The sequence below is a fragment of the Patagioenas fasciata genome, chromosome 3 (genome assembly GCF_037038585.1).
Source record: "Patagioenas fasciata isolate bPatFas1 chromosome 3, bPatFas1.hap1, whole genome shotgun sequence".
Lineage (NCBI taxonomy): Eukaryota > Metazoa > Chordata > Aves > Columbiformes > Columbidae > Patagioenas > Patagioenas fasciata.
The window spans coordinates 66,257,325-66,272,717 of record NC_092522.1 but is presented as its reverse complement, the minus strand read 5'-3'; the positions used below and the strand labels follow the sequence as shown (position 1 = coordinate 66,272,717).

Here is a 15,393-nt window from a genome sequence, read left to right as displayed (position 1 = left end):
TTTTGCCTTACTTTCTCTAAAAGAATCTTCCATGGAAAGAAGTACGCCCATGCAAACCTAGACAAGAACTGGAGCCTCTTTACACAATAGACACAATCATTATAGAATATTCAATCACAACACTATCAGGTAAGTTAACAATAAATTGTAATTAAGTCAGTACTTTAAGAATGTGCATTTATTTAGGTACACAAAGTGATGTCCACAAGGCAATTTTATATTAAAAATATTCAGCAGCCACACAAAAATTATGTACAAAAAAAATTTAATGTACAAAATACCTTAGGAGAATACAGTCCAAATACCAAAACTAGTATGTCTACGTAGTTTAACATTATCTTTTTTATGCCCATATGCAAACACAGACACAAGTACTTTGCAATGTTAATACGTGAATTCCAAAACAACACAATTACCCGTATTGGACAAAGATACACAGTAGCTGCAAAATGGGGGAAAGAAGTTTTATACATCCATCAGCAAAATAAGCTCACTGTTAAGCATAAAATAGACAGATTTAGTTAACAAGAATTCTAACATTCATTAAGCAGAAACACTTCAGAGCAAAGCCCAAACACAGATTTCTTATACAAAAATGCCATGTACCATAATATCATGCAGTATTCTAAGGCAATGAAACCTCTCACTAATGACATAAACCCAATTCTCAGTATTGAAATTAAGGATTAATGAAAGAAATTATTAAAATACCTTGTTCATTTAAAAAGCAAATGTAACACATTACCTTTTCCTTATAAAAACAAAGCTGCAAAATTTTCTGAGCATGGAAATAAATAATCTCTACTGAAAATTAACTGGAATTCAGGTTTATCCACCACTGAGGCACCTCCGCAGTGTTCAGCCTGCAGCTCTGTACTAATTCAAGGTTCACTTCAGGATTCAGGACTGCAAACCTACTTCTTATACACCAAACAGCATGTATTGCTTCTTTAAGATCGCTAACAATACTAACACAAACACAAATTAAAAAGTATTAATATATTAAAATCTAGCTACCTAACAAGATTTAAAGTTGTTTACTAACATATCAATCCCACAGTAAGATCTCTGATAAATTTATAATGCTGATGCTCTCTGGCTTCAGTCACTTATTCAGACTTGAATCTGCATGAAGCCTATGGCAAAACTGAGCTCCAGGTACTACACATTGCTACTTACTACTTGTACATACTTCCCAATGGAATCCATAGGACATACAGTCAGGTCTATGTCCAGTTCAAGCTCAAAAATTATTAAAAATACTAAGAAGTTTTATAAAAAGAAGAACAGACACAGGAATGCGAAAACAGACCAAAACCAAAGAGAAGTTCAACAAGAATAAAAGAGATTTAGATGGGAAAAAAAAGAAGCTAAACACGCAAGTACTAGAAATCTCTACCTACATTAATTAGAGCCTCAAGAGTATTTCAAACATAAGCAAGCAAAACCAGCTAACAAAATGACAACATGACAACAGCATGACAACACCAAACTTTGCACTCATATTTTACCTATAAAAATTGGACTTTCTCTACTAGAAGCATACGCACAATTTTGGAAAAACTGAACTTCAATTATATGTTCTCCAAACAGGACATTTTTCCTCAGTGGGAAAAATAAACTTGGCCTTTAAAGCAGTGGGAAGTTAATATTTGGACTAACTACAGAGAAACTGATTGCTGAAAAGCATTTCATAGCAGTAAATTCTGCTTTTTGGACAAAGAGACTAATTAATAAAACAACCAGTATACAATCAGTTTCAGCTGGATTTCCACAGGAACTCTTCTGAAGAAATAAATCAATTATGCTTCTGCTCATGAACTTCTCAGATCATAGTATGTACACAGGATCCAATGTTTTAAGGCACTCAAGTAAAGATGGACATGACTAGATTAACACATTAACTAGAACATAAACACTTCAGCACCGACATTATAGAAAACTTTTATTAGTAAGGGTAAGAAACATCAATTTCATTCAAGAGGTCAGAGGTCAAACTGCTCATAGTCTGAAATGACAACACCATCAACTAGACAAACAAGCAAAATATATACAACATGAAATTTGTACCTGAGAGGACTGGAACGTTTTACATTTATTTAAAACAAAATTGTAGTCCAACCTGAAGTCGTGAATAAGCCTAAAGTTTTTTGTCTCCTTTTTGACACAACATGCTCAACAAAAATTAGATTAGAACTAAATTAAAGTTGTATCTACTGTTCCATACTAGCTGCCAATTTTAGCATGAGTAAGTGTATGGCAGTATATAAACAACCATTTTTCTAGTTGCAGCAGTACGTTTATTGCACTTATTGCTGTTCAGGATCTAAAATACTGACTTTGACACTGGAAATACCTCAAAAGCAGTTACACGTACTAAAAGGAAAGCTGAAACATACACGCAGTTACTAATTTGACTAAAAGGGGCACCAGAATCCGGTCATTATCAGCTAAAAAAATACATCCAGAATCTCCTGATTCTGATCTTCCATCTAAAGACTCAAAGTAACAGTAATGGGTACAAACAGAAGAGGAAAACATATTTCCATTACTAAAGGAAGCTTTCTTCAAAACAGACAACAGGCAGACACAAATACTTCTGCTTTGCCTGACTTTTTTTCCATTGAGCAAAGACTCTCATGCTAAAGTTGAAAGAATTGTTATTCCAATACTTTTCTGAAAAACTTGAGAATAAACCACAGAATCCTAGTGAAATTTCTCATGAAACACATGCAACACGTATATACCCACAAAATAGCTGGTTTAAAATTCTGAATACCACATTTTGACAGTTGATTGGAGGGGGGGCACACAATTCTAATTGCTTGCTTCCCTGCAAATTTGGTCCTACTATACATGTCCTACCATGATTAAAACTGTCAAAACCTGAGGTTAGTGAGGCTTTTAAAAAACAATAGATATTTCTGTTGCAATACTGTAATCAGTATAAAAACAGAATGATGACATTGAATGGAAATATCAATTACAAAACTGGCAGTTTAATAACATACTTTATCAGGAAATCTAAGAACATTTAATAAAACAGTCATAATATAAACTGAGGTTCCCACTCCCCAAACTATACACCATGTAGCAAAACTAAATTACTTTACAAAATAATAATTTAGTGTTCTTCCCCATGAACTGTATCTTCAACACCTAGAGAGATGTCTCAAGAAGTCTAATGGTGTTTATGGAATTTTGTACATGCAATATCCATATACTAAAGTTCAAGACTTTGCAAAAGTTAAAAATGTTAAATTGTCAGTGAAAATTAGGCAAAAATAAAGATATTCAGTGCAACAGCTTAGAAGTCCACATACAAATTTTTTACTAAACAGTGAGAACTGTAATATATCAATTAAAAAAATAAAATCAATTCTGGATTATAAATAGGTCCTACATAATTAATTATTTTTTAAAATATACCAAGATATAAACACTGATTTTTTTTTTTTTTCTTACTACTCTCTTGTAAAAGCTTTTTTTTGGCTGGCTTTCACAATATCATCAGGAGATGCTGATTTGAAATCAAATGGTGTTATGGCTACTATAGGACCAGTTTCCTTGGGTTTTATGTCCTGTACTTGCCTACTGTATAGGAAAGCTTTATGTATACCAAGTGTGCGGCGCTTACAGCCTTTTGGAGGATAATGGAGACACAAGGCTAAAGCAAAAGCTGAAGGTCTTGCACGAAGTGTCTTCATCCATGAAAGGGACAAATCCTGCCTCTTAGGAGTAAGCCCTCTTTTATTTTTTTTATTTGTTTTGGCAAAACCAGAACATTTTCCTTGTTTTTCTTTTAAAAGTTTAGTTTCAGGGCTTAAGATATTTGACTGTCCTACCACATTTTGTTCTGCAGATACATTTGCACTTTTTACAAGGACACTTAAATCAATGTTGGTTCTTTTAGGGGGGCTCAATTCAGTTACATTGAGCAGGGGGAAGTCCATCTTTTGTTGAGTTTTGTCTGTTTCAATAGTCTCTGCTATTAAATCCGAGAGTGATAAATTCTCGACCTCCTTTAGTGGAGAAACTTTAGAGAGGGCAAGAGAAGACAAAGATCCTGTTAACTCTGGCATCCCACCTGAAGTTTGGGGCTGACTTACTAGTTGTGACAATGGTGAGGTTCCCAAATTCATATCAGTGAGACTTGCTGTTGATTTGGTATAAAGATCAGCCAAAGAATAACAGTGGCTGGCACTGCTTTCCTGGTGCTCCTGAAGTAAGTCAGCCAATGATGTACTCGCAGACCTTAACACTGGCAAAGCAGCCATGTCTGAAGAGGGGCTTTCTTGTCTTCTATTTTGCACAAGCGAAGAAAACTTTTCAAGAAGTTCATTCTTTCTATTTACAGTGTGACTCACTTCTTTATCAAGAGCCAATTTTCCTAAAGCACTTGTTAAACATGGAGGACCACAAAAATTTGCATTACTATTACAGTCAGAAGTATTTGAGGAAAGAAGAGGAATGCTGTCTTCAGGACTCAGAGAATCAGAAACCACATTCTGCATCAGCAAGGATTTCAAGTCCTGTGCTTCCTTGCATTCCAATTTCTTAAAGGGAGCATTTCCAGATGGGTTACTTCCTATGCTAAAATAAACATCTTCACTGTCAGGAATCAAACTTACTGCATTAGCATTTTCTGATATTTGATTCTCTGCCTGTTTACTCACAAGTTCACAAAATGATCCTTTACACAAATCATCACTGAAAGAAGATGACAGAGCAAATGAAGAGGATTTCAATCCTTTCCTTTCAGATGAAGGTCTATTGGATTTTTCAGCATTAAGGAACATTTTGTCATTTCTATTTAAAGAGTAACAAGCTGAACCACTTTTGCCTGTCAAGTTTCCAAACCCAGGTTTGTTGGAGATCCCAGCAACATTTTCTACTGCACAAGAGAAACTGTCTGTATCAATACACACTTCTGGACAACAAAGTAAGTCTCCTTACCTTACAGTAGCCAGTAATTTTCATATGGAAGTGAAGTCACAATGAAATTTCCATTTTTTTTTAGAGTTGACAGCAGCAACAAACAAAAAAAAAAAATCAAGAAGAAACATGAAAAGGCATTTAATTACTAAGTGTTATTCCAAGATATGCAATATCTTACAACTAAATTACAGGTATCTACTGAAATACCTAAGAAACTTTCAGAATCGGCAAAGAATGCCAGTAAAGATTACAAAGATTTAAGCATAATTTTTTAAAAGTTACTGTACATACACTACCAAAAAAAGGGAAGTATTGGGCATGGGAGATGTCAGTTCACCAAACAAATAACAGATGTGCATAAAACTCAAAGATGTCCAACTTTTAGGACGTTTTCATTCAGTTAAGTCATATCAGAAATAAGAAATTTACTGTGAACTGCAGATGGTTGCAGCTTGAATTTAAGCTGACAGTAAGGCTTTATTTTGACCTCTAGCTTAAGAAAAGCTACTGTTTTCTTAAAATGTTTTTAGAATATGGAAATAGAAGAGTAATTTTTTACATTTTCTAATAAATAACTAATGCAATGACAAGCATCTTCACAGCTTGTAAAGCCAAAATTAAACTGTACATAGAAATCAATCATCTTGAATATAAACAATTAAATAGCAGTATACCTTTTGTTGTCTTTCCTACAATCACAGCATCCTCGTTCTTGGTCTTCACATTTTGCTTAGTGCCTTGTGAAAGCACAAGATCCAAAGCCTTCTGTACATCAAATTTACTATCCAGTACTGCTTGCACCATTGTTTCCTCTGGTACAGACTCTGCCAAAACTTCTCTCATTTGATCAAGGCATGAATTAAGACGGGCTAAAAGAGACATATTACTGTTATAAGCTGCACAAAAATAAAGTCTTAAGTGGCCTAACCACTAGCACGATACATCTGATTAACAAAAACAGGAGAAAAATATCACAGTAAGAGATAAAATCTTCAGAAATTAATTTCAATCTCACTCATGGCCATGATAAACTTTGCCTCTAAACCCTACAGAATATTTGACCAATTTCAGATATTGCTGTAAGGAACATACCACTGATTATTAGTCCATAAAGCCTCGCTACTGAAGTACTTTGATGTTGTAAAATTAACTGTCTTCACTGCAGAGAAGAAATACAAATAATCACCTTAAAAGTCCAGAGTAATTTTGTAAATCAACATAGAATCCCATTGAACACCATATTTTAAGCGTTTACAGATCCTATAATTAGCATCCCAAGTAAAACAGCATTTTCAGGAGCCTCAGGCCTTAAAAATTGAAAATTCTGGACCAAGACACCAGGTTTGAAACTATCTTCAATATTTACCTTTCCTAAAACTGTAATATATTTTTTGGCTGATAAAAAAAAAAAATTTTCTGGAGCATATTTCTGCAACTCGTGTAAGCCCTGACTAAGACAGGTTGCTTAAGTCTTGACTTGCCACACAACAAGAGACTGAAAGTTCACCAGGATGCCACTCACTGGAACTTGTGTGATCGGACATAAAAATACAAGAGAACAGAAGAAAATCTTCCTGATGTCACAATTCCCATCAGTTCAGATTTTAGAAAACAGGAACCAAAGAACAGGAGGACAAGTACAGATTCTTTATTTGAACACCTGCTCAAAGATGGTGATGTTTAAAGAACTTTGCTAAGGGAATTCAACACCACAGAATTGCAATTTCCCAAGGTTACTAAAGCTCAAGCATCCTCAACAGACATTTGCTCTGCAAAACAAGTACTGGCAGAGCCCTGTACAATGTGCCGGTTGGCCATTTTATTATTCAACCCTCAACACACACAATCTTAACAAACTCTTAAAATAGAATCGTAGAATAGTTTAGGTTGGAAGGGACCTTCAAACGTCATCTAGTCCAACCCCTGCAATAAACCAGATTGACTGCAATCAATAATTTTGTATTAATGGCCAACACCACCCACTATACCAAACACAACAAGTCTTGTGGGACCACTGCCATTTTCAGACTAGAAATGATTATTTCTAGGTTTCTTTCCCATCTTTTTTTTAGTCCACAATATTACTTTCTTTCTTGTTCCAATATCAATTCTTAACTGATGAAGTCTGTCAAAAGCATTCTGAAAAGCCAGGGTACCCTACTGTCTAGATCACCTGTATCTACATACTGGCTGATTCTTTCAAATTGCCCTCTACAGTTTTATTTCCTGCTGTAAAAACATGTATATTACACCCCAATGTATCATGTTTACCTATATGTCTGTGCATTAGAATAGCTTCTACCAATTTACTTGACATGGAATCTAGATTGCTTTTATTCTAGCTATTGTTTCTGAATTTTCTGCAATTTGTTTCTTTTAAATACCAAATTTCATTCATGCATTTTATTGTCTGTTCAGTCACCAATATACTTTACTCTGATCTTATAAACATTTTTAAAATAACCCAGATTATTTCCAAAACATTAGAAACTAAGTTAACTACTAACACTTACGTAAGAAACTTGTGAATCTTTTTCACAAAGCATGTCATTAAGTTATCAGGCAGCAAGTTTACAAAACAAAGCAAGTATTTTTTCCCAACCACTCAGCTCAAAACTTGGCTTGTAACATGGAATTCATGGCTGCAGTACTGAATGGAGACTGAAACCTAATGAATTCAAAACAGGGCAGGAAAAGATTGTAGAGGATACAGGTATCTAAAGATATTGGTTACTGTCTAAAGCGAATGCGTGACCGAAAACCTCTCAAATACCACTAATTGCCGTAATTTGAAATGCAATACAAGCAAAAGATCATTCTACAAATACCCTGCTTCTAACACTCTTCCGTAAGCATTCATTTGCAGACTCAAGACCTTGAGCTACATGAGTGCTTTGCCTGAGCCCATACAGCTGTTCTTACATTGGAACTTCATACCGAATCTCTTTATTTCTAATAAGAAACTAAGAATATATTTCAAGGTATGCAACAAAGTCACAAGTAGTACACAAAAGGTAGTTAGGAGATTGAAGAACCATCACAAAGCTATGCTCATGAAGTGTTGTTCTACAAGACTACATAATTGTGAGCGGTGTTAGTCAAGTAACAAACACTAATTTAACACTATTTTAGTAAATCCTTAATTCATAAAAGATACTGTTCTGAGAATTACTTATTTTCTGTAATTACCTCTATCAACTTCAGTCAACTGATGATTGGATGTAAAATAATCAGCAGTATCATCTGCACCTTCATAACTATATTCTTCTTCTAATGGCTCAGCAAATGTTGCTGGTTTGTCTCGTCTGGAGTAGATAAATTGAGCCGCTGTTTAGGTAAAAACAAAGTATTAAAAAAAAAAAAAAGTCAAATCATTTTTCCTCCTTTAAAAACAAAATATATCTAAAACTGAAAAAAGTTAGGACACTGACCTGTTGCAGTGGTTTTGGGTGGGAGCGAGGGCAGGGATGGGACACTATTGTATAATTACTACTACCTGAAGACTGTACAGAGCATACAGCAGTTCATGCTAGAATATAAAGAAGTCATCATCCCAGTGAAACCACAGACAGGGCAATATCCTTGTATCCATGTAATGCAATAATTCTGCAAAGTTCAGTATTCACATAAAATACTTCAGGTTTGAAAAATAGTATTTTCTATACAGAAATACCATCTATGGCTTAATATCTTCAGAACCTTACTCCACAATTTATTTTTTTTTTACCTCAGTTACAAGTTAAAAAAAAATATATGAAAATAACATTGTTTTTACAGTATAGCACTGTCAAACTATTGATAAAAATTTAATGGAGTTGAACACATCCTTCTCCAAATTTCACTAGAAATACAGCTCATGAATTAAAATGTATATTCACACAAGGCTTTAAATAAGTGCATAATTCCACTCTGATTTAGAAACACATTAAGGCATATATAGATAAAACTTCTTGCAGAACATGAGCCCTGGTGATTACGTACACTCAGAAATATACAAAGCATAATGTAAACAACTTTGTTTATATTCTGTAATATTCTCCTCAGCTCTGAAACACATGCTGAAACCATAAGCATATCCAGAAGCAGTATAGCCTTGGCAACTGTTATCCAAATGCATACTATTTAATATTCAATCACCATACCTGAAGTAATTATTAAAAGACTGCTACACAATCTATATCAGATTGTTTTACAAATGAAGCTTATGTAATTCTTAGGAAAATTACTGTGCATAATCAAGAATTTGTTTTCCAATTTAGAAGTTTTTACTTGATTAAAAACTAAACACGGTGCACATTTTCATCACAAAATACAAGGTGACCTTATTTCTTAGGAAAGGTCTGAAAAATTCCAGCAACTAAATTTATAAACTGAATGGAAGACAATCTGTATTTAACTCAGGGAATGTGACTACAAATAATAAAAACACACACCTAGATCCACTTATCTAAAATCAACAGGATGACAGAGCAACAGATTTTTAAAGACCTAATTAACTCAAGTACCTGTGACCAGAGGTCATGGACTACATCACAGTCACAATGGATTTGGATTCAGCCCTGTTACCTACAGCAGCACAGCTCCACATCAACATCAGCCACACTATTTTCAGGGCCTCCTCAGCTCTAGAAACACTGACACCAAATCCGGGGAGACCGTGAACTGATGATCTTGCCAGAGGTTTGACTGGAGAACACAACCTGAAGGTTCTATGCTTGGGATGAATTCATCTGGGTTGAGCCGCTCCAATTATATCTTACCTGAGCACACAGCATCACTATTTTTATACCTACTTCGCAACATTACAAATGCCGGAACGTTTATTAGGTCCCCATGGTCTTGCATGAGAACAGAAGTCAGTGAGGACCTGTGATGCATCCTACAATGAGACTCCCTATCCTGCATTTACTCAAAGTTGTGTAAAATACATCAACTACCAGGTGCAGAATCACAACTGTTACGCCCAGCCTTACTAACAATTTTAAAAAATACCAAATGTTTCAAGACTATCAACACATTCCCGTAAATCAGATTTTTACGTTAGCAAGTACATTCTGACCATCCAAGATAATACACTTGTAGAACTGAAGATGTGCCCAGTTGTCTAATGTGACTTCCAAAAGTACAACAATGACTAATGCCATCTAACAGACACCTTTACAGGAATATGGCCACTAGGCACTTTTCTGAAGTTTCAGTAGCTTTTAAATATTATTTTATTCTAGAAATAAATATTAGTTATATTATTATTAATATTAATATCAGAGTAGAAATCAATGGACAATGTTTATGTGTAACCATTTGAACTAACCTGTTGAAGGAGAAATGCAATAATCATCTTCTACTGATTGGCCATACATATCATCATCTTCAAAATCTACGAAGCAGAAACAGGAAGATTAGTCTGCATAAGTTCTAAGTACTTAATTTATAAATCAAAGGGTATTTTTTTTTACATGAGGCTTTAAGAAATTATGCATCTCTAGTATTCCAGAAGTGCAGTTAAGTACTGTTTATTTACCTAGGTAAGAAATCCTAAGTTATAATCATAGCATTTTAACATTTAATACTCTATCCATTAGGAAGCTGAACATTTTCAAGAGTTGCCAAGCTTCATACTTCCTCCTTCAGCATCTCCTTTGGAAGGCTACTCCCACAGTGCAAATCCAATTTTCTGCAGTTCCACAAATCTTCACCCACAGTAGTTCTCTTCATATTTATGCTTGACATCTCAATAGTCTTAACCACAGACATTTCAGTTACAATCTCTACTCCAGCAACTCAGGATCAGCATTTCTACTCCACACCTACCTACTTCTCAGCATCCTCCTCTGCTCTATTCTCACAGCCATCTACCTTTCCACTCAAGTTCAGCGAGGCAATTGACAACTGACACAATTGACAATTCCCTTTGTATATGCAAAATTATTTCAGCCAAAAAGAATCTTATACAGTTACATAAACACAGCCATACACTTTCTCTATTAAAAAAAGGGTCTCAGGAATCAGTTACCAGGAAGCACAGAGAAAGCAAAGTATCCCACTCCCCAAGAAATCTCACTATTATATAAATCTTAAAATACTTTTGTGATTTTTCACTAACTACTACTGAAATACATGAAAAGTAATGAAATATTCTTAAATGTGTTATTGCACAGACTTGGCAGTTTCACAAATTACATGTATTTTTTCTGTTGTTTAGGAAGAGTAAGAGAAAAAGGTAGCAAACACCAAAAAAACCCAGAATCTGCATTCTGATATCAACTTACAGACCACAGAACTGGACATTGCAAACACTGTATCCATCTATGTTGGCTTGAAATTTGGGGCAAGAAAAGTTCATTGATCTCTTAGCATGTAATGAGAAAAAAATCAAAGTAAACTTCACTCTATAATCTACTGCAATTAAAAAACAAAACAAAATCAAAAAAAAAAAAAAAAAAAGAAGAAGAAGAAAAATGGTAAGGAAGAGCAGTAGCTAAAAGGGCTGCCACAAGTGTATGAAAAGTTTAGTGAAAGACCCAGGAAGCTACTTTGGATATTAAGTATCATGGGATAAAGAAAATATATTATAGGGTTGTTTTGTTTTTTTCTTTAAAAAGAGCACATTGTTATCTACTTTTTGATCATGTCAAAAAGAACACACAGTCTCCTAGTTCCATGTTAGGACTAATTAACCTATAAAAAGTCTAGAGAAGAGCTATACATTTTTTTCAAGGTAAGAACACTTTGTGTAGTTTAGACAATACTTGTAGAGTGTCAAGGATGAGTTCTGTGAATGGTCAGCATTCATTGTAGTAAGTGAAATCAAGGTAAGTCTTGTCAGTGTGCATTACTTGAATCATTTGTATCTCCTGTACTGTTTAATTTCTAGACTAAGAAACACCTCAGTGAAAATGGCTCAGCTTGCACTGATCGTAAGAATAAACACTAAAAAAATGACAGAAATTACAGAGAACAGAGTAGAAGCCACAGAAGAGAAGCACTCCACAACAGCTGTATCACCAACATACTCAGCTGGAATATCACATTCAGTTGTGGTCACAATACGGCAAAAAGGAGAAAGCAGAAATAGAATATGGTCAAATAAAGTCAAATAAAGGCCACGGAACCTAAGGTCTCCTAGAAAAGGAGATCAAAAAACACTGCAAATACTTACTTCAGAAAGGAAACAAACAACTGGGCCAGACAGGGCATTACAGAATTTCAAGTGGCATAAAAGGGACATATGACATTACATTAAATAAAAGACACAGAAGTGTACTCCATTTGGGACAGAAACGATTGTGACTGCAAAAGCAGTATACGGTATAAGTATAAAGAACATGCCTATACACACTTTAATTAAACCTGATGTGTAATGCAGATGCAGTAAAGTTTCAAATAGCACTAGCAACTTACACCTCATATGGCTACAGCAAATTACTGTGTATCTCGGCAATGTCATTAAGAGATTCTAATGAGTGTACAAGCACTGAAAGGAATTCTACAGACTGGGCACCCAACTCCACAGATGACAAAGGTTCCAGTTGAAATCACATTTCAACCAATCTGTGAGGAAGAAAATCTTTACAGGAGAAAATAACCAGGCAGTAAAACCCTCAATCCAATCTAAGATTTTGCCTACGTTAGGTACATTTGGACTAGTAAAACCTGTGAAGCAGGCCATAAAGATGTTATGGCTCACATCGATTTACATTACTTCTCCAAAAATCCCAAGATCACAGTGCAAACTCCAATTTATGTATCTGTCCACTCAACGGCAAAAGACTAGAGGCAGACAGAAATACTTCTTGCAACTCTGACAGTGAAGCAATAAAATAGCTCCTCCTATACCAAAGGGTTCTTTAAAATACCAATATCAACTGGAAGCGCGTCCATTTTTCCACTGCACAAGCCAAGGTAAACAAAACCATTGAGAAAAAAGGGTGCAATTTACAGCTTGCGTAAGTTAATGGGACAGGTCATGAAGAAAGCTGCAGCACTGCAGGTATGGGCCGAGTTCTAACACAAAAGCTTGTTTGTTCCATGCAAGCTTGAGTAAAATATGACAGAAAGGTGTGTGAAAAAACAGGTTCTTCCTTAGACACTCAACTCCATCTTCAAGAACTGCATTTCTTCTGTTAGGAACTGCTTTACCTATATTATTAGTGAATAGTAGCAACATTGGCTAGAGACATAGTGGGAACACGAACTTGTAAGCTTTACAAGACTAAAGAAAGTTCAAAGTTCAACTGCAGTGCGGCTGGTTTTCAAGTCACCCCCGCCCCACTGAGAAGCGGGCAGCTTGGGGCAACACAGGCGAGCGCTGACACGGCTCGCCCGGCTCGCCCTGCGCGCCATAGCCGCGCTATACCCGCCTAAAGTTCCCGGGAGACCGCGGCGACGCGGGGCGGCCCAGCGGGCAGCGCCACGACGTGCGCGCGACCCGCCGTCGGAGAGGGCGTGAAACGGGCGGGGCCTCGCACGGAGCCTGGTCCAACCCCCACGGAGCAGAGTGGCTGCTCTGCTCCTCCCTTCCCACCGCCCTTGACGGTCGCGGGGCGCCGGGGGTTCTCAACAGCGGTGGGAGCGGAGCAGCCGCCCCCTCACCCACTACACCATCCAAAGCACGGGCACAGCCGCGCAGCGCCGCGGGGCTGGAGGACTCGCAGGCGGAAAGGGTGCGGACCGAGGGGGGGGGGCGCGAAGGGACCGGCGGTCAGGGTGGCTGCTCGGGGCGGCCCCCACAGCTCTGCCGCCGGTTCCTGCCTGCCACTACCTTCGTCGTAGTTATAGCCTCGGACGTTCCTGTGCCGGGACATGATGGCGGCGGCGGCCGCCTCGCTTGCCCGCGGTAGCGCTGGTGCGGCGGACCTAGGGCGCCATGTTGGTGTCCAGCGGGCCTGGCGGAATTCCCCTGCGCAGGCGCGCCGCGCACCCTTCCGCTCTGGCCGCGCTGTCGCGCGTGCGCGGCGCCTCACGCCTCGTGCTGCCGCTTCCTGGTAGGCCAGTGGCGCGGCGTGGAGGGGTGGCTCCACGTCAGCGGCGGGAGCTCATTTCGCGCCGCCTGGGCTGGCTTGGGGAGCCCGTGGGGCCCGCGCCGCGCCGCGCCGCGCTGGCCTTGGCTTCCTCAGAGACGGCGAGGGAAGAGCCGCTACGGCGCCGGCTCTGGGAGGCCTCTGCTCGCAGCCTCCCGTGGCGGTGGGCTCAGGCCCACACAGTGCACGGCAGGCCCGGCCCGAGTTAACGGCTGTTCGCCTCATGCTGTGCTCCTCGACGGGGAACCAACCCCGCCCGCGCCATGCTGAAGCTGACACTGAGTGCCGGTGTCCGGCCACCCCGCGGCAGAGGCTGCCAGGGGTCTGACCCTGCAGTTGGCTGCAGTTTTGGCATTTGACGTTTAACTCATTGCTACATCATTATTCGGATCTCAAAATGTGATAAACTACAGCAAGTGTGTGCGCACATATGTAAACAAGCATATTAAAGATTATTCAATTACATCATCGATGACAACATAGTATTCTGGGTTGGCATAAGTTCAAAGAAGGGTATGCTCTTTTAAACACACTTTCAAAATACTATTTTTCTATGTGTGTAGCGCCACAGGAGCAGAATTTAAAAGGCTTTGAAATTAACTACAGGTTTTTTGTTCCAATTCTGTGTCTGAAACAGCTTGAATTGACCTTGCTTGTTGGTGACCTATAGCCATTACAATCCAATGACTCACTAGTGGCCAGGATTAAATGAGCTGGCTGTAGGTAAATGCAAACTTTATTAATTAGTGTTGCTATTGGCAGTGTTAAGCAACAAAATGTCAAAGAATTAGGCTCCATGAAGGTTTGGATTTGAATTTATTGGCACATTACTGCAGCCACCGGTCTAAAAGTATTTTCAGCATGCAAGTGCTGTTGCAGTTCCAAGGGATCAGGTAATCAAGGAACGTCCCTACAGTTACTCCTCTTGTTGGGTCAGAGAGAGAAGGGCAAGCAGAAAAGTCTGGAAGCTTCAGGGGCAGAGGGAGGTGGGAGAAAGATCCCTGTTCACAGGCCCTGCCAGTGGTCACTGCTGAGCTCCAGCTCTGACAGACTCGGCTGCTTCTACGTCCCCCAGTCCAGCTGTTCCCCCGATACCTGCATTCATCTCCATTCTCAGGAGCTGCTAGGCAGACAATCCCATTAACATTTCTCAAGTCAGATGTCTGCGTCTTCAAGACTTTTAGTAGTTTATTTACCATCTTTTTATCTGGTCTTGGCAACTCCAGAAATCCAGCCTCTTCCAGCCACCTGCATGACCTGTGTGTCTTCTGATATCCCACCACATAGCCACACATCCCTACGAACACACATACTCTGCTTTTGTAACTGCCACCTAACTATTGTCTCATCTCAGACCACATGCTGAAACTGTCACTATCTGTGACTCCACATCCTTCCTGGTCACCACCAGAGGCAGGATGTGTCAAACATAAGC

At 38.3% G+C, this 15,393-nt stretch overlaps 1 protein-coding gene across 2 annotated transcripts in view; it reads right to left on the bottom strand.

The window, feature by feature from the left end:
- Positions 1–13,862, bottom strand: part of HBS1L (HBS1 like translational GTPase) — a 61,659-nt gene extending 47,797 nt beyond the window's left edge. The window contains exons 1-5 of one of the 2 annotated variants that reach the window (XM_065833913.2): positions 13,700–13,862; positions 10,250–10,315; positions 8,128–8,265; positions 5,613–5,807; positions 249–4,951 (exon numbers count right to left, since the gene is read on the bottom strand). In XM_065833913.2, coding sequence (XP_065689985.2) covers positions 3,465–4,951; positions 5,613–5,807; positions 8,128–8,265; positions 10,250–10,315; positions 13,700–13,742 — 1,929 coding nt within the window. In that variant the 5' untranslated portion in view covers positions 13,743–13,862 and the 3' untranslated portion in view covers positions 249–3,464. Of the gene's footprint in view, positions 1–248; positions 4,952–5,612; positions 5,808–8,127; positions 8,266–10,249; positions 10,316–13,699 lie in introns of those variants that run through there. The other variant, XM_065833912.2, reaches the window with a different exon arrangement.
- Between the last annotated feature and the right edge of the window lie 1,531 nt (positions 13,863–15,393).